At 45.8% G+C, this 18,454-nt stretch overlaps 1 protein-coding gene across 2 annotated transcripts in view; it reads left to right on the top strand.

Annotated features, from left to right (window-relative positions):
- The first annotated feature begins 413 nt into the window (after nucleotides 1–413).
- The window catches only part of LOC306924825 (uncharacterized protein), an 87,997-nt gene continuing 69,956 nt past the window's right edge, over nucleotides 414–18,454 (top strand). The window contains exons 1-2 of one of the 2 annotated variants that reach the window (XM_079503478.1): nucleotides 414–791; nucleotides 3,910–4,122. In XM_079503478.1, the coding sequence (XP_079359604.1) occupies nucleotides 3,991–4,122 (132 nt within the window). In that variant the 5' untranslated portion in view covers nucleotides 414–791; nucleotides 3,910–3,990. The remainder of the gene's footprint in view (nucleotides 792–3,909; nucleotides 4,123–18,454) is intronic. The other variant, XM_079503477.1, reaches the window with a different exon arrangement.

The following is an 18,454-nucleotide window of genomic DNA, read 5'->3' as shown; positions in this document are numbered from 1 at the left end:
TTCAATCAATCAATCAATCAAAAGTCACATTGCATCGTTAATACATGTCATACATGCAGGGTATAAAGATTTAAAAAATAATAATAATTAGTTACTTTTTTGCAGTTACTTTTGGACAAATAGCAGCATTTTATTATTTTTTGCAGTTCATTTTGGACAAATAGCAGCATTTTATTTGTTTTTGCGGTTTTGGACAAATAGCAGCATTTTATTTCTGAATAATATGTATTTTGGGGCTTGTTCATGTTTTCCTGGACCCTGCTGGCCTGGTCCTAGCCCGTCTCCGGACCCCCCGGGTTGAGCTCCTTTGGACCCCTAACCCGTATGGTCCAAAGGAGCTCAACCCGGGGGGTCCGGAGACGGGCTAGCCTGGTCCATACTCTAAGGCCTGGTCGCTTACTTCCCTCCCAGACTGTGGCAACCCGCTGTGTTCAGACAGAGGAAGAAGACTTCAGTCAGTCAGAGAGAAGAAGAGGAAGAGGAAGACGAGAAGAGGGAGAGGCCGTATATAGTTTGTTCTGTCCTGTCTGTCTCAAACGACCACCACCTAAAAACACCCTTCAGTCCTCCTCGCTGCCTGGAGAACTCCATAAACTCACACCAAACCTCCACTTCACATCACCACTATTCACTTGTATTAGCTTAGCTTTAGCCTCGGCTAGCAGCAGTAGTGAGTCAGTTAGCTTAGCGTTAGCCTCGAAGCTAACTGGACCAACTTGCTGTCTGGGTGAGTAACTTCTCCCTGTCTGAGAAGAAGCAACGCGTCGACCGTCAAACAAAACGACTCGCAGGTAAGAAACTCCTAGAAATACATACATCAATTCATGATGTTTTTTTGTTTTTGTTTTTACACTAAAGTTTGAGATTAGCAACTATTTACCAACCAGTCCAGACTCCGGTTGTGTCTCTGGCTGGGCATGTGATGACTAGCTAGTAGTGAACGTCTGGGATTTGATTTGGCCCGAAAATGGGCGACATAACACAACATGACATAAGATTCGGGGCGGCGAAAATAGCCGATCTTTACAGTACAGTACAGTACAGTACAGTGACAACTGTAAGATCTTAGATCTGCTGTTTTCTTCCGTCTCTAAGTTAGTCAGAGTGTAGTTGGGTTGAGGCTGGGTTGGGTGACACTAGTAGGGCGTTGTTTTCACTTGCAGCACTCCTTTAGGTCAATGCTTCTCAAACGTTTTCCTGTCGAGGACCCCCAGAATGACACTCATTAGCCTGCGGACCCCCCCCCCTTCCCCCATTTGAAAATAAATGCCAAAGACCCCCCCCCCCATAAGAAGTTGTACAGCTCTAGCAGTGATTTTCAACCATTTTTAATTGCAAGGCCCCCCCCCCCCCCCAGTTTGACATGCAACACCCCATTTAATCCATCCATCTTCAACCGCTTATCCGTAGTCGGGTCGCGGGGGCAACAGCTCCACTAGAGAGCTCCTCCAGACTCCAGAGCAACATTAGTGACTTCCTCCTGGGGAATCCCGAGGCGTTCCAAGGCCAGCGAGTCGATGTGTTTCCTCCAACTGTGCCTTGGTTCACGTCCTCCCAGTGGGACGTGATCCTTGGTCTGCCCCGGGGTCTCCTCCCAGTGGGAAGTGATCCTTGGTCTGCCCCGGGGTCTCCTCCCAGTGGGACGTGATCCTTGGTCTGCCCCGGGGTCTCCTCCCAGTGGGACGTGATCCTTGGTCTGCCCCGGGGTCTCCTCCCAGTGGGACGTGATCCTTGGTCTGCCCCGGGGTCTCCTCCCAGTGGGACGTGGTCCTTGGTCTGCCCCGGGGTCTCCTCCCAGTGGGACGTGATCCTTGGTCTGCCCCGGGGTCTCCTCCCAGTGGGACGTGATCCTTGGTCTGCACCGGGGTCTCCTCCCAGTGGGACGTGGTCCTTGGTCTGCCCCGGGGTCTCCTCCCAGTGGGACGTGATCCTTGGTCTGCCCCGTGGTCTCCTCCCAGTGGGACGTGGTCCTTGGTCTGTCCCGGGGTCTCCTCCCAGTGGGACGTTATCCTTGGTCTGCCCCGGGGTCTCCTCCCAGTGGGACGTGGTCCTTGGTCTGCCCCGGGGTCTCCTCCCAGTGGGACGTGGTCCTTGGTCTGCCCCGGGGTCTCCTCCCAGTGGGACGTGATCCTTGGTCTGCCCCAGGGGTCTCCTCCCAGTGGGACGTGATCCTTGGTCTGCCCCAGGGGTCTCCTCCCAGTGGGACGTGGTCCTTGGTCTGCCCCGGGGTCTCCTCCCAGTGGGACGTGATCCTTGGTCTGCCCCGGGGTCTCCTCCCAGTGGGACGTGGTCCTTGGTCTGCCCCGGGGTCTCCTCCCAGTGGGACGTGGTCCTTGGTCTGCCCCGGGGTCTCCTCCCAGTGGGACGTGCCTCGAGGACCTCCCTATAGGGAGACGCCCGAGAGGCATCCTAACCAGATGACCCGAACCACCTATCTCTGAGACCCCCAATTTATATTGTAAAATCAATAACGGCTCCATTTGTACACTGTCGGAGTTACAGACCCATAAGGGTCCATTTGGTTCCTAACTATCATTTAGCTGGGGACCCCCATTGAACTCCCTCAAGGACCCCTTTGGAAACCAATGCTGTCTGTAAGCAACGCATCTACCAATTGTGCAATTATGTCCATATCAAATAAATATAAGTAATTTTGAGGCATTTGTACTTTACTTAATTTCCAATACTTTAACTTCTACTCCACTACACCTCGGATCTACATATTGTACTTTATTTTTGAGTGGTGTAAACCACTCCTACAACTGGCTTTGTTGTGCAGAAAAAATGAGCATGGTTGCTATGTTCACCCTGTTCACCCGGGTGTGATTTCATTACATAACAAAGCCAGTTGTTAGTCTGTGCAGAAAAAATGAGCATGGTTGCTATGTTCACCCTGTTCACCTGGGTGTGATTTCATTACATCAGACATTCTTTTTTTTTATTTGAACACTTTGTTACTTTGTAGATTTGTATTTTAAAAAAATAGCAGACCTACAAGCTCGTAGCGTGGCACTCAGTGCCGCGCTACGAGCTTGTAGATCTGCTATTATTGAAAAATCGTGAAAACGTGCCTCAAATCTTTGAATATATATATATTTTTTCACGTTTTTAACTCAAATCTTTGCTTCTGGGGGGGTCCCTGGAACTACATATTTTCAGATGGGGGGGTTCGGTGGCCAAATACAGATATTTTTGGGGGTCCTTGACATGAAATATTGAGAACCACTGACATAGAAACATAGGGTATTTCAGAAAACTTGATTTAGAAGACTTTTTTTATTTTATTTCGACGTCAGGCCTAAATGTGTTACCACTTCATTCAGACCTATCTAAACGTTGGCTATTTGATATAATAGCTGATCTACAAGCTCACAACATAGATCTACACTTCCACATTTTAGACATTATGCATAACTTAGCACTTTAATACCTTTTGTACTCGAGCACGTTTTTATTCCAGACTTTGAAACAGTATTTCTGAATTACTTGTGATACTTTTCAGTCCTTTCTTTCTTCCAGTTGGTCACAAACGTGTTCATGTGAAGGACCCCCACATTGACCCCCATTAGACAATATATGCCAGGGACCCCCATAAGAGATTTCTACAGCTCTAGCAGTGATTCTCAACCCGGACCCCCCCAGTTTGACATGCATTAGTCTACGGACCCCCCATTTAATGGCATTTCTATCTCTGGGACCCCCATTTATATTGTAAAATCAATGTTAATTTAATTCAGAGTGTAAATTTGTACATTTGTTACAGACCCATAAGGGTCCATTTGGTTCCAAACTATCATTTTGCTGGGGACCCCCTGGAACTCCCTCAAGGACCCCTGGGGGTCCCCCACTTTGGCAATCACTGCTTTATTCTGTCTCTGTCTCTCTGTCTCTCTCTCTCTCTCTCTCCAGAAGCGACCTACCTCGCTGATCAAGCGGAGCGTGTTTGGAGCATTCGTCCCTCTCTCTCAACACACACACAACCAACCCAACATGGCCGGAGTCAACAGCATCGAGGCGGTGAAGAGGAAGATCAAAGTGCTTCAGCAGCAGGCGGACGAGGCGGAGGAGAGGGCGGAGATCCTCCAGAGACAGGTGGAGGAGGAGAAGAGGTCCAGGGAACAGGTAACCACACCTTTAACTAGTACTAGTTACCACACCTTTAATTATAGACAGGTGGAGGAGGAACAGGTAACCACACTAGTTAACGGCTAGTTAACTAGTACTAGTTACCACACTAGTTCTAACTATAGACGGGTGGAGGAGGAGAGGAACAGGTAACCACACCTTTAACTAGTACTAGTTACCACACTAGTTCTAACTATATACAGGTGGTGGAGGAGGAGAGGAACAGGTAACCACACCTTTAACTAGTACTAGTTACCGCACTAGTTCTAACTATATACAGGTGGTGGAGGAGGAGAGGAACAGGTAACCACACCTTTAACTATAGACAGGTGGTGGAGGAGGAGAGGAACAGGTAACCACACCTTTAACTATAGACAGGTGGTGGAGGAGGAGAAGAACAGGTAACCACACCTTTAACTATAGACAGGTGGTGGTGGAGGAGGAGAGGAACAGGTAACCACACCTTTAACTATAGACAGGTGGTGGTGGAGGAGAGGAACAGGTAACCACACCTTTAACTATAGACAGGTGGTGGAGGAGGAGAGGAACAGGTAACCACACCTTTAACTATAGACAGGTGGTGGAGGAGGAGAGTAACAGGTATAAAGTTAGACGCCCCTCTCCGCCTCTGGAGCGTATATGTGCTCAAAGGGAGGGCAAAACTTTCCCCAGATTCCTTGCGATGCCCCGCCCTCCCGCGGAAGGAAGCATGAGCGTGCGTCACAGAGCTGTTGGGGTCTGATAAGTAATAACTGCTGTGACTCGAGTGGCAGCGTGACGTAACGTAGCCTTCCACACTTCCGGCGTACTTCCTCCCCACAGTGTAGATTGTTCCGCCCCTCCTTCAACACACATCGCTACAACCAACTGCAGCGGCCAATGAGATGGCTCCAACGATCTGCAGCGGCCAATGAGATCGCTCCAAGCAACTGCAGGGGCCAATGAGGCATCTATTTGTTTTAATATCTATGGGTAACCACACTAGTTCTAGAGTTGTTTTAATATCTATGGGTAACCACACTAGTTCTAGAGTTGTTTTAATATCTATGGGTAACCACACTAGTTCTAGAGTTGTTTTAATATCTATGGGTAACCACACTAGTTCTAGAGTTGTTTTAATATCTATGGGTAACCACACTAGTTCTAGAGTTGTTTTAATATCTATGGGTAACCACACTAGTTCTAGAGTTGTTTTAATATCTATGGGTAACCACACTAGTTCTAGAGTTGTTTTAATATCTATGGGTAACCACACTAGTTCTAGAGTTGTTTTAATATCTATGGGTAACCACACTAGTTCTAGAGTTGTTTTAATATCTATGGGTAACCACACTAGTTCTAGAGTTGTTTTAATATCTATGGGTAACCACACTAGTTCTAGAGTTGTTTTAATATCTATGGGTAACCACACTAGTTCTAGAGTTGTTTTAATATCTATGGGTAACCACACTAGTTCTAGAGTTGTTTTAATATCTATGGGTAACCACACTAGTTCTAGAGTTGTTTTAATATCTATGGGTAACCACACTAGTTCTAGAGTTGTTTTAATATCTATGGGTAACCACACTAGTTCTAGAGTTGTTTTAATATCTATGGGTAACCACACTAGTTCTAGAGTTGTTTTAATATCTATGGGTAACCACACTAGTTCTAGAGTTGTCCTGATACCATTTTTTTTCAGACCGAGTACGAGTACAAGTACTTAATTTTTAGTACTCGCCGATACCGAGTACCGATACGAGTACTTTATTTCTGTTGAGTAACCACTTATTGCACCCCCTTTTCCCTCCATAGATGCAGATGGATCTCTGATCTACACTTAGTCAGTTATTATGCTTTAGTTGTAGATGGGCTGTTTTTGGGTGATTTGCTGCAGTGTCGGGTCAGACCGTTGCATTCCTTCAGCCTATAGGGTCAACTGGATGATATGATATATGATATATTGCTTTATTGTCAGTTCGCACTGAAATTCGTTTTGCGACCCAGCGGCCTTGTATGCAATACATATACACATTTGACATAACACAGGACAAAACAAAAATAAATAAAATACAGTTACATACATAGAGAACATAAGGGCAGAAAGCAATGTCCACAGCTCAGTCTAGTTCTGGCCAAAATCCTGATTAAGCCTCAGAGTTGATTGATGGACAAAAGACCTTCAGTCTGACCTTATTGTATGCTGGAACACCAGATCTCCTTCCTGAAGGCAGCAACCTGTACTCTCCATACAACACATGGCTAGTATTAGAGGTGATATTCCTTGCTAACCTTAGGATGCTGTTATCATACGTGGATGTATAGAGCCTCTGAAGTGGTTGTCCAACAATCTTTGAACAAATGTGACTAAATTTGACTGAGGGACTGCCATTGGATTTTTTTTAATTTTCGTTTTTTCATGTCATATGAAAGCAGGTAATCATAGCTTCAAATTGACATTGGTTGTTCAGTTTGACCCACCAGTTTGAGATATGGCTTATAGAGTAATGTCTTGCAGAAAACAGTGAGTTGAGAAAACAGGCTTGAAAGGTTCACTTCTGTGGTCTCTAACATTACACCTAGCTACATGTTTAAGCATTTATTTCATATTTACATGTCTTCTGTGGTCTCTAACATTACACCTAGCTACATGTTTGGGCATTTATTTCATATTTACATGTCTATTTCAGCTCTGACACTTATTTCAGACATGCTCTAGTATGTGAAGAGTCTGCCTGTGCTATTAACTCATTTTGAAAAAAAAACTAAAGTTTTTCTCCTCTGGTGAAAAGCTGTAATTTGCGCGACGGCAGTCTCTCAGTCAAATCTGGTCACAAATGTTTAGTTGTTGCAGCATCTGTGACTTTAAGGCTACAGACAAGCATCCATACCAGGTGGTACTACAGTACTGAAGAACACTCATAATAACAGAAGTGAAAAACAAAAGAAGAATCCGTCTACTAGCACCAAAGGATCTTAAACGGCGAAGGAAATAGATTCTTTGCTTTGTTTTCTTACACACTGATTCAGTCTGATCTTTCCACGACAGTAGGTGATCTATTTCTACTCCTAGATATTTATATGAACATACCTGGCTGATCTGTTCACTATGAATAGTGATGGGGGATCTGTGTGTCTCTAGAGGTGCACCAAAAATAATCTCTTCTGTGTTTTTTGTGTTAATGATGAGAGCGTTGTTATCACTCCATTCAACCACTTTATTTACTCTGTGTTGGTGCAGTCCAGGATCACTGGAACTATCTAGAAGAGACATTAAAGTTGTATCATCTGAGTACTTTAGAATGTACTGATCTGGTGTGTCGGTGCGACAATCAGACAGACTGTCCTCAGTACTTTAGAATGTACTGATCTGGTGTGTCGGTGCGACAATCAGACAGACTGTCCTCAGTACTTTAGAATGTACTGATCTAGTGTGTCGGTGCGACAATCAGACAGACTGTCCTCAGTATGACAGCTGTCAGTAGAAAGCAGGGGTGGGCAATTATTTTTCCCAAGGGGCCAAATGAGAAACAGAAAATATTTTGGAGGGCCGGGCCAAAAGGCTGAACTTAATTATGCATAATATCAATTTTATTTCTGTATAAAAAGCAGTAAATGGCATTGTTTTGCAAAGCAATGGTAAACAAAATGTGAAACATTTGACTCAAATTATAGGCAGTGACTATTTTACATCATGATGATGTACAATAAGAGCGCCACTCACTTCATATGGGTGTGATTCTTTTACTTTCTACTTGCAGGCTTGAGACGTTTCATTTCCCAGTTGAAAACTATGTTTTTGTTTAAGTTTCAAGTCCTGTAAATACTAGCATTTTCTTTTAACAATGAGAACATTAGAGGTAGCTCTCTGTTCCATTCGGAGGACACTGGAGGTGTCACTTTCACAACCCATGCTTACTATCAGTGAGTGTTGTCTCACAACCATTAAACAACAACGTTCTGAAAACAATAATAAGCCAACCAGTGATGGTATTGTTGAGACTTGGCAGCCTGGCAGGCGCTGTATGTTGATGTGTGCACGTTCGTTCTGCCAGATTTACTTTGTGGTACAACGGTGTCGATCGAGTGTGCCGATCCACAAGCTCACGGCGCATCGCCCAAGCGTTCTGAACTTCAGAAGCATGCCACATTCTGGGCGCAACAACGCCTTGCGATGCAGCATCTTAAAACATCTTAACTTTATTGGCGAGGCGCGTTAGAGTGGGTTAAATAAAGCAATGAAGCATAATGGGTTTTAACTTGTCCTCCTGCGAGGAAGTTTGGTAATCAAAGCATGCCTACCGTGTTGGAGAGCTGCATGCTTCATGGCTATTTGCATTCACCGACGTTGTTGTCAACAATAAATCCAAAAAGCCGACATTTTCGCATATGAGGGGGGTAAAGGAAGGAAGACAGGTTCTCAATCACACGCAATTCACGTGCACAGTTGACGTGCAGATTGTGTGCACTGTGAGAATGCATGGGCTTCAAAATAAAAGCGATGCGGTTTTAGTCCACCCATAAGGTAATTAGAAAGTATGTTTTATTTTCTGATTATCAAGTAATCTTTCGCGGGCCGGTCAGAGTCAACCGGCGGGCCGTATTTGGCCCGCGGGCCGTACAATGCCCAGGTCTGGTATAAAGGGTGAAAAGTACAGCTGAGCTTACACACCCCTGGGGAGCACCAACATTGGTAGTTAATGCTGAAGAGAGGCTTGTGTTCACTTTCACCCTCTGTACTCTGTTAGTAAGAAAGGAAGCATACCAGTGAATTAAGTATGGATTCAGTTCCAACTGTACCATCTTTGACACTAGTATGTCAGACTGTATTGTATTGAAAGCTGAAGAGAAGTCTAAGAACAGCACCCTTGCATAATTCTTATTTGACTTATCTAGGTGTTTCGTAATTAGGTGGACCAGTGTGACGACCGCATCCTCTGTGCCGCAACCCTTTTTATAAGCAAACTGACAGGGGTCGAATTTATCTTTGGTTATACTAACAAGATGTTGTAACCGTATTCTTTCAAGTGATTTCATAATCACTGAAGTGAGAGCTATGGGTCTATAATCCTTATGTTCTTTTGGACATTGGATTTTGGGTAATGGCTTTATGTGTGAGGTTTTCCAAGACAGAGGAATTGTGTGTATGTCTACATACAGGTTTGTAATATTGGTTGCCACACTGGGGCCAACTCGGATGCAACATTCTTAAGGAGAAAGGCACTGCACTCATCCGGCCCACTGGCTTTCCTCGTGTTAGTACACTGGAACACTTTCCTCGTGTTAGTACACTGAAACACTTTCCTGACATCCTCTTCTGTGATGATGATTCTGTCTGAGGGGGCAGGTGTTACAGCCTTAAGTATATCAGTGCACTTATAAGAATTGTCCAGTGATTCGAATCTGGCAAAGAAAGTGTTTAGGTCGTCAGCAAGGCCAGGTTCATTGTCTGTCGTGATAGGTTTGGTTGGGGCTGACATTCCTGTCATAGATTCCATTGTGTCCCATACCTTTTTATGATTAGTCCTGAACACATTCTCTAGACGCTGGCCATGTGCCAATTTTGCCTGCCTCATTTTGTTTTTTAGCTTTTTTTCTGTTACTTTCAGTGCACTGAGATCTTTGTTTATGAAGGCTGTTTTTTTTAATTTATTACCTCTTTTATATCTTTGGTCACATATGATTTATTTGGGTAGATTTTTGTATTTGGGATGTTTTGGTACTCGGGTCAGAGTATGGGGACTGTTCCAGGGACCCCCCCCCTGAATATATATTCTTTCCCAGTGAGAGACATGTAGCAAAGGTCGTCATTAGGAGAGATAACAGGCAAACGTTGATCAAAATAACAGTTCTTCTACATTCTCTAATTGTGCAGATTTCTTGTACAAGTAAAGCAGGTGGACAATAATTCGAGTGTAAAATGAAACATTTTATTATCTTATTATAACCTTTTTATTTTGACTAGGGATGAACGATGGAATCTGAATCAGCCATAAAACTCATATCAGAACGGCCTCAAAATAATACAGATTATTTCATCGGTTTCACCAGCAAAAAATAAAATAACATCTACATTTAGTTTGTTGTGAAAACAGACACTTGGGAAAAGAGTATCTCTCTGCTGTCGGGAGGAAACCTCATAACTCCAATATACGTTTTTCAGGAAATTAAGAAAACCGTATATTTTTAAAACAAAGCAATACAGCCTCATCAGAGTTGGTGTTGTGCCTTTATATATTGTCAATTACTTCCATGAGAGGGGGAGAGGTGGTGGAGTTAGCTGCTTTATAGCAGACAGTTTGAGAGGGGAAGAGGTGGTGGAGTTGGCTGCTTTATAGCAGATAGTTTGAGAGGGGGAGAGGTGGTGGAGTTAGCTGCTTTATAGCAGACAGTTTGAGAGGGAGAGGTGGTGGAGTTAGCTGCTTTATAGCAGACGGTTTGAGAGGGGGAGAGGTGATGGAGTTAGTTGCTTTATAGCAGACAGTTTGAGAGGGGGAGAGGTGGTGGAGTTAGCTGCTTTATAGCAGACAGTTTGAGAGGGGGAAAGGTGGTGGAGTTAGCTGCTTTATAGCAGACAGTTTGAGAGGGGGAGAGGTGGTGGAGTTAGCTGCTTTATAGCAGACAGTTTGAGAGGGGGAGAGGTGGTGGAGTTGGCTGCTTTATAGCAGACAGTTTGAGAGGGGGAGAGGTGGTGGAGTTGGCTGCTTTATAGCAGACAGTTTGAGAGGGGGAGAGGTGGTGGAGTTAGCTGCTTTATAGCAGACAGTTTGAGAGGGGGAGAGGTGGTGGAGTTAGCTGCTTTATAGCAGACGGTTTGAGAGGGGGAGAGGTGATGGAGTTAGTTGCTTTATAGCAGACAGTTTGAGAGGTGGTGGAGTTAGCTGCTTTATAGCAGACAGTTTGAGAGGGGGAGAGGTGGTGGAGTTAGCTGCTTTATAGCAGACAGTTTGAGAGGGGGAGAGGTGGTGGAGTTAGCTGCTTTATAGCAGACAGTTTGAGAGGGGGAGAGGTGGTGGAGTTAGCTGCTTTATAGCAGACAGTTTGAGAGGGGGAGAGGTGGTGGAGTTAGTTGCTTTATAGCAGACAGTTTGAGAGGGGGAGAGGTGGTGGAGTTAGTTGCTTTAGCAGACAGTTTGAGGGTCCAATGGAGTTAAGAGGTTTTTTCCAAAGCACTTTTTACTACTTTCCTTTGGTTCAATATGTTCGAAACAACACACAGACGTAAAGGGTTCAATAGCACTGATTTATGCCAAAAAACCTCAAATGGAGTTATGAGGTTTCCTCCCGACAGCAACAATATGCTATTTATTGATTGATTGAATACTTTTAACAGGCCAATCAGCCCCTATAGGGTCTATAGGCTTGTGTCCATTGTGGTCCTCTGTTTAATATCAGAATCGGTCAGAATCCGTATCGGCAGATAATCGGAGATCGTTGTAGATCTTGTTGTTATTGTAGAACAGCACAGACGTAGGTGGCTCTATTGTAGAACAGCACGGACGTAGGTGGCTCTATTGTAGAACAGCACGGACGTAGGTGGCTCTATTGTAGAACAGCACGGACGTAGGTGGCTCTATTGTAGAACAGCACGGACGTAGGTGGCTCTATTGTAGAACAGCACGGACGTAGGTGGCTCTATTGTAGAACAGCACAGACGTAGGTGGCTCTATTGTAGAACAGCACGGACGTTGGCTCTATTGTAGAACAGCACGGACGTAGGTGGCTCTATTGTAGAACAGCACGGACGTAGGTGGCTCTATTGTAGAACAGCAAGGACGTAGGTGGCTCTATTGTAGAACAGCACGGACGTAGGTGGCTCTATTGTAGAACAGCACGGACGTAGGTGGCTCTATTGTAGAACAGCACGGACGTAGGTGGCTCTATTGTAGAACAGCACGGACGTAGGTGGCTCTATTGTAGAACAGCACAGACGTAGGTGGCTCTATTGTAGAACGGCACGGACGTAGGTGGCTCTATTGTAGAACAGCACGGACGTAGGTGGCTCTATTGTAGAACGGCACGGACGTAGGTGGCTCTATTGTAGAACAGCACGGACGTAGGTGGCTCTATTGTAGAACGGCACGGACGTAGGTGGCTCTATTGTAGAACGGCACGGACGTAGGTGGCTCTATTGTAGAACGGCACGGACGTTGGCTCTATTGTAGAACAGCACAGACGTAGGTGGCTCTATTGTAGAACAGCACGGACGTAGGTGGCTCTATTGTAGAACAGCACAGACGTAGGTGGCTCTATTGTAGAACAGCACAGACGTAGGTGGCTCTATTGTAGAACGGCACGGACGTAGGTGGCTCTATTGTAGAACAGCACGGACGTAGGTGGCTCTATTGTAGAACGGCACGGACGTAGGTGGCTCTATTGTAGAACGGCACGGACGTAGGTGGCTCTATTGTAGAACGGCACGGACGTTGGCTCTATTGTAGAACAGCACAGACGTAGGTGGCTCTATTGTAGAACAGCACGGACGTAGGTGGCTCTATTGTAGAACAGCACGGACGTAGGTGGCTCTATTGTAGAACCGCACGGACGTAGGTGGCTCTATTGTAGAACAGCACGGACGTAGGTGGCTCTATTGTAGAACAGCACGGACGTAGGTGGCTCTATTGTAGAACAGCACGGACGTAGGTGGCTCTATTGTAGAACAGCACAGACGTAGGTGGCTCTATTGTAGAACAGAACGGACGTAGGTGGCTCTATTGTAGAACAGAACGGACGTAGGTGGCTCTATTGTAGAACAGCACGGACGTAGGTGGCTCTATTGTAGAACAGCACGGACGTAGGTGGCTCTATTGTAGAACGGCACGGACGTAGGTGGCTCTATTGTAGAACAGCACAGACGTAGGTGGCTCTATTGTAGAACAGCACGGACGTAGGTGGCTCTATTGTAGAACAGCACAGACGTAGGTGGCTCTATTGTAGAACAGCACGGACGTTGGTTTTAGAATGGATTGAAATGTTTATTTGAATAAAGCAATTTTAAAAACAATATAAACAAACGTCAGAATAACGAGCAGTACAAAATAATAAAAAAAATCAAATTCAAAAGGAGTGAGAAGAAGCATAGCTTATTGCTCCCACCCCCTTTAGAAGAAGCATAGCTTATTGCTCCCACCCCCTTTAGAAGAAGCATAGCTTATTGCTCCCACCCCCTTTAGAAGAAGCATAGCTTATTGCTCCCACCCCCTTGAGAAGAAGCATAGCTTATTGCTCCCACCCCCTTTCAAAAGGAGTGAGAAGAAGCATAGCTTATTGCTCCCACCCCCTTTAGAAGAAGCATAGCTTATTGCTCCCACCCCCTTTAGAAGAAGCATAGCTTATTGCTCCCACCCCCTTTAAGGAGTGAGAAGAAGCATAGCTTATTGCTCCCACCCCCTTTAGAAGAAGCATAGCTTATTGCTCCCACCCCCTTTAGAAGAAGCATAGCTTATTGCTCCCACCCCCTTGAGAAGAAGCATAGCTTATTGCTCCCACCCCCTTGAGAAGAAGCATAGCTTATTGCTCCCACCCCCTTTAGAAGAAGCATAGCTTATTGCTCCCACCCCCTTTAAGGAGTGAGAAGAAGCATAGCTTATTGCTCCCACCCCCTTTAGAAGAAGCATAGCTTATTGCTCCCACCCCCTTTAGAAGAAGCATAGCTTATTGCTCCCACCCCCTTTAGAAGAAGCATAGCTTATTGCTCCCACCCCCTTTAGAAGAAGCATAGCTTATTGCTCCCACCCCCTTGAGAAGAAGCATAGCTTATTGCTCCCACCCCCTTTAGAAGAAGCATAGCTTATTGCTCCCACCCCCTTTCCATCCATACTAAATATCATTCAATTATCTTTTCAATACTTAACTAAATAACTAAATCTGTGATATCTATGCATACAAATGAATATTACATATATACACAAACACCCCCCCCCCCCCCCCACACACACACACACACCTAGTGAAATCCTACATCTTCTTCATCCCTGTAGCTCATTAAAATCATGTCTTTGAGCTTAAGTTTAAACATTTTCATGTTTGCACATATTTTTAACTCCACCGTAAAACCATTCCATAATGCTTCATTCTCACCCCAGAATTTGAAATGCAAAAACCTTTTCTGGTTATACGCCTACATTGAATGATGATAATACCCTAAACAACATCATTAAACTTTACATTCATTTCATTCCATGGTTATGACACCTTAGTGGATGTTTCTGTCAGACATCAGACCAGCTGGTGTCTGTTGTTGCTCAACTTGTTGGTGGTGACGTAATGCTGTCTGTACCTTGGCCTTGCTTTGAGACGTAATGCTGTCTGTACCTTGGCCTTGCTTTGAGACGTAATGCTGTCTGTACCTTGGCCTTGCTTTGAGACGTGGTGACGTAATGCTGTCTGTACCTTGGCCTTGCTTTGAGACCGTGTTGACGTAATGCTGTCTGTACCTTGGCCTTGCTTTGAGACCGTGTTGACGTAATGCTGTCTGTACCTTGGCCTTGCTTTGAGACCGTGTTGACGTAATGCTGTCTGTACCTTGGCCTTGCTTTGAGACCGTGTTGACGTAATGCTGTCTGTACCTTGGCCTTGCTTTGAGACGTAATGCTGTCTGTACCTTGGCCTTGCTTTGAGACGTAATGCTGTCTGTACCTTGGCCTTGCTTTGAGACCGTGGTGACGTAATGCTGTCTGTACCTTGGCCTTGCTTTGAGACCGTGTTGACGTAATGCTGTCTGTACCTTGGCCTTGCTTTGAGACCGTGTTGACGTAATGCTGTCTGTACCTTGGCCTTGCTTTGAGACCGTGTTGACGTAATGCTGTCTGTACCTTGGCCTTGCTTTGAGACCGTGGTGACGTAATGCTGTCTGTACCTTGGCCTTGCTTTGAGACCGTGGTGACGTAATGCTGTCTGTACCTTGGCCTTGCTTTGAGACCGTGGTGACGTAATGCTGTCTGTACCTTGGCCTTGCTTTGAGACCGTGGTGACGTAATGCTGTCTGTACCTTGGCCTTGCTTTGAGACCGTGGTGACGTAATGCTGTCTGTACCTTGGCCTTGCTTTGAGACGTAATGCTGTCTGTACCTTGGCCTTGCTTTGAGACCGTGGTGACGTAATGCTGTCTGTACCCTGGCCTTGCTTTGAGACCGTGGTGACGTAATGCTGTCTGTACCTTGGCCTTGCTTTGAGACCGTGGTGACGTAATGCTGTCTGTACCCTGGCCTTGCTTTGAGACCGTGGTGACGTAATGCTGTCCGTACCTTGGCCTTGCTTTGAGACCGTGGTGACGTAATGCTGTCCGTACCTTGGCCTTGCTTTGAGACCGTGGTGACGTAATGCTGTCTGTACCTTGGCCTTGCTTTGAGACCGTGGTGACGTAATGCTGTCTGTACCTTGGCCTTGCTTTGAGACCGTGGTGACGTAATGCTGCCTGTACCCTGGCCTTGCTTTGAGACCGTGGTGACGTAATGCTGTCTGTACCTTGGCCTTGCTTTGAGACCGTGGTGACGTAATGCTGTCTGTACCTTGGCCTTGCTTTGAGACCGTGGTGACGTAATGCTGTCTGTACCTTGGCCTTGCTTTGAGACGTAATGCTGTCTGTACCTTGGCCTTGCTTTGAGACCGTGGTGACGTAATGCTGTCTGTACCTTGGCCTTGCTTTGAGACGTAATGCTGTCTGTACCTTGGCCTTGCTTTGAGACCGTGTTGACGTAATGCTGTCTGTACCCTGGCCTTGCTTTGAGACGTGGTGACGTAATGCTGTCTGTACCTTGGCCTTGCTTTGAGACCGTGGTGACGTAATGCTGTCTGTACCTTGGCCTTGCTTTGAGACCGTGGTGACGTAATGCTGTCTGTACCTTGGCCTTGCTTTGAGACGTAATGCTGTCTGTACCTTGGCCTTGCTTTGAGACCGTGGTGACGTAATGCTGTCTGTACCTTGGCCTTGCTTTGAGACCGTGGTGACGTAATGCTGTCTGTACCTTGGCCTTGCTTTGAGACGTAATGCTGTCTGTACCTTGGCCTTGCTTTGAGACCGTGGTGACGTAATGCTGTCTGTACCTTGGCCTTGCTTTGAGACGTGGTGACGTAATGCTGTCTGTACCTTGGCCTTGCTTTGAGACGTAATGCTGTCTGTACCTTGGCCTTGCTTTGAGACGTGGTGACGTAATGCTGTCTGTACCTTGGCCTTGCTTTGAGACGTGGTGACGTAATGCTGTCTGTACCTTGGCCTTGCTTTGAGACCGTGTTGACGTAATGCTGTCTGTACCTTGGCCTTGCTTTGAGACCGTGTTGATGTAATGCTGTCTGTACCCTGGCCTTGCTTTGAGACCGTGGTGACGTAATGCTGTCTGTACCTTGGCCTTGCTTTGAGACCGTGGTGACGTAATGCTGTCTGTACCTTGGCCTTGCTTTGAGACAGTGTTGATGTAATGCTGTCTGTACCTTGGCCTTGCTTTGAGACGTGGTGACGTAATGCTGTCTGTACCTTGGCCTTGCTTTGAGACCGTGGTGACGTAATGCTGTCTGTACCTTGGCCTTGCTTTGAGACCGTGGTGACGTAATGCTGCCTGTACCCTGGCCTTGCTTTGAGACCGTGGTGACGTAATGCTGTCTGTACCTTGGCCTTGCTTTGAGACCGTGGTGACGTAATGCTGTCTGTACCTTGGCCTTGCTTTGAGACGTGGTGACGTAATGCTGTCTGTACCTTGGCCTTGCTTTGAGACGTAATGCTGTCTGTACCTTGGCCTTGCTTTGAGACCGTGGTGACGTAATGCTGTCTGTACCTTGGCCTTGCTTTGAGACCGTGTTGATTTCGTCGACTAATACTATGACACAAAAACACTAATAATAATAATAATACTATGACACAAAAACAAATTCGTCGACTACCTCTTTTCACTGACCACAACTAAATAAACTAAGCCATGGTGACTAAAACTATGACTAAATATACTGACAATTTCGTCAACAAATAAAAACTAGACTAAAATAGTGGACAAGAGATCCAGTACAAGTAATTTTACAATCGGTTGCATGCTGAAAATAGCAGATCTACAAGCTTGTAACGGTCAGATATTTCTATCACTGCTACTATTATTTAAATCACGGGTTGTGAATGATCTCCTCTTAGGATACAACTTGATAAAGGGGAATGTAAAGAAGCAGCCTACATAAACAAGCAGCAAACAGTCAGAAGCAAAGCTCACGTTAACCTTTTATCTCAAATCAAGGAATCAACATTACAGTTATACAGACAGGTTAGACAGCGAGTTGAATTAACTCAATGAATGAACCGAGTGTTCGTGTCTCACGCACGCCCGCGCTTTATTGTTTTGTATAGTTCTGTGGTTGTTTGTTTCCAAACAAAGTGACAGAGTTCCCTCCCGAACGTAACACTCCCTCCAAAGTAAAGTAGAAGTAGTAAAGTAATAAATAGTAAGTCCCCGTAGCGAACGTAATCCAGCTGAATCCAAAGTTAGGACAAAAAAGCTGATCCTCGCGGGACGACAAAATAAATAAATAAAATACGAACGATCTCACCAGTTGCTGAAGAATGTCTCGAGCCTCCTCATATAGTGAAGAATGTCTCGAGCCTCCTCATATAGTGAAGAATGTCTCGAGCCTCCTCATATAGTGAAGAATGTCTCGAGCCTCCTCATATAGTGAAGAATGTCTCGAGCCTCCTCATATAGTGAGCTGAATGTCTCGAGCCTCCTCATATAGTGAGCTGAATGTCTCGAGCCTCCTCATATAGTGGGAGGGAGGGAGGGAGGGAGGGAACGATCTCACCAGTTGCTGAAGAATGTCTCGAGCCTCCTCATATAGTGAAGAATGTCTCGAGCCTCCTCATATAGTGAGCTGAATGTCTCGAGCCTCCTCATATAGTGAGCTGAATGTCTCGAGCCTCCTCATATAGTGGGAGGGAGGGAGGGAGGGAGGGAACGATCTCACCAGTTGCTGAAGAATGTCTCGAGCCTCCTCATAGTGGGAGGGAGGGAGGGAGGGAGGGAGGGAACGATCTCACCAGTTGCTGAAGAATGTCTCGAGCCTCCTCATATAGTGAAGAATGTCTCGAGCCTCCTCATATAGTGAGCTGAATGTCTCGAGCCTCCTCATATAGTGAGCTGAATGGCTCGAGCCTCCTCATATAGTGAGCTGAATGGCTCGAGCCTCCTCATATAGTGAGCTGAATGTCTCGAGCCTCCTCATATAGTGAGCTGAATGTCTCGAGCCTCCTCATATAGTGAGCTGAATGGCTCGAGCCTCCTCATATAGTGAGCTGAATGGCTCGAGCCTCCTCATATAGTGAGCTGAATGGCTCGAGCCTCCTCATATAGTGAGCTGAATGGCTCGAGCCTCCTCAT

The sequence above is a fragment of the Electrona antarctica genome (genome assembly GCF_951216825.1).
Source record: "Electrona antarctica genome assembly, chromosome: 6".
Classification (NCBI taxonomy): Eukaryota; Metazoa; Chordata; class Actinopteri; order Myctophiformes; family Myctophidae; genus Electrona; species Electrona antarctica.
Note: the sequence above shows the minus strand (reverse complement) of the source record. Positions and strands in the feature narration are given on the sequence as shown.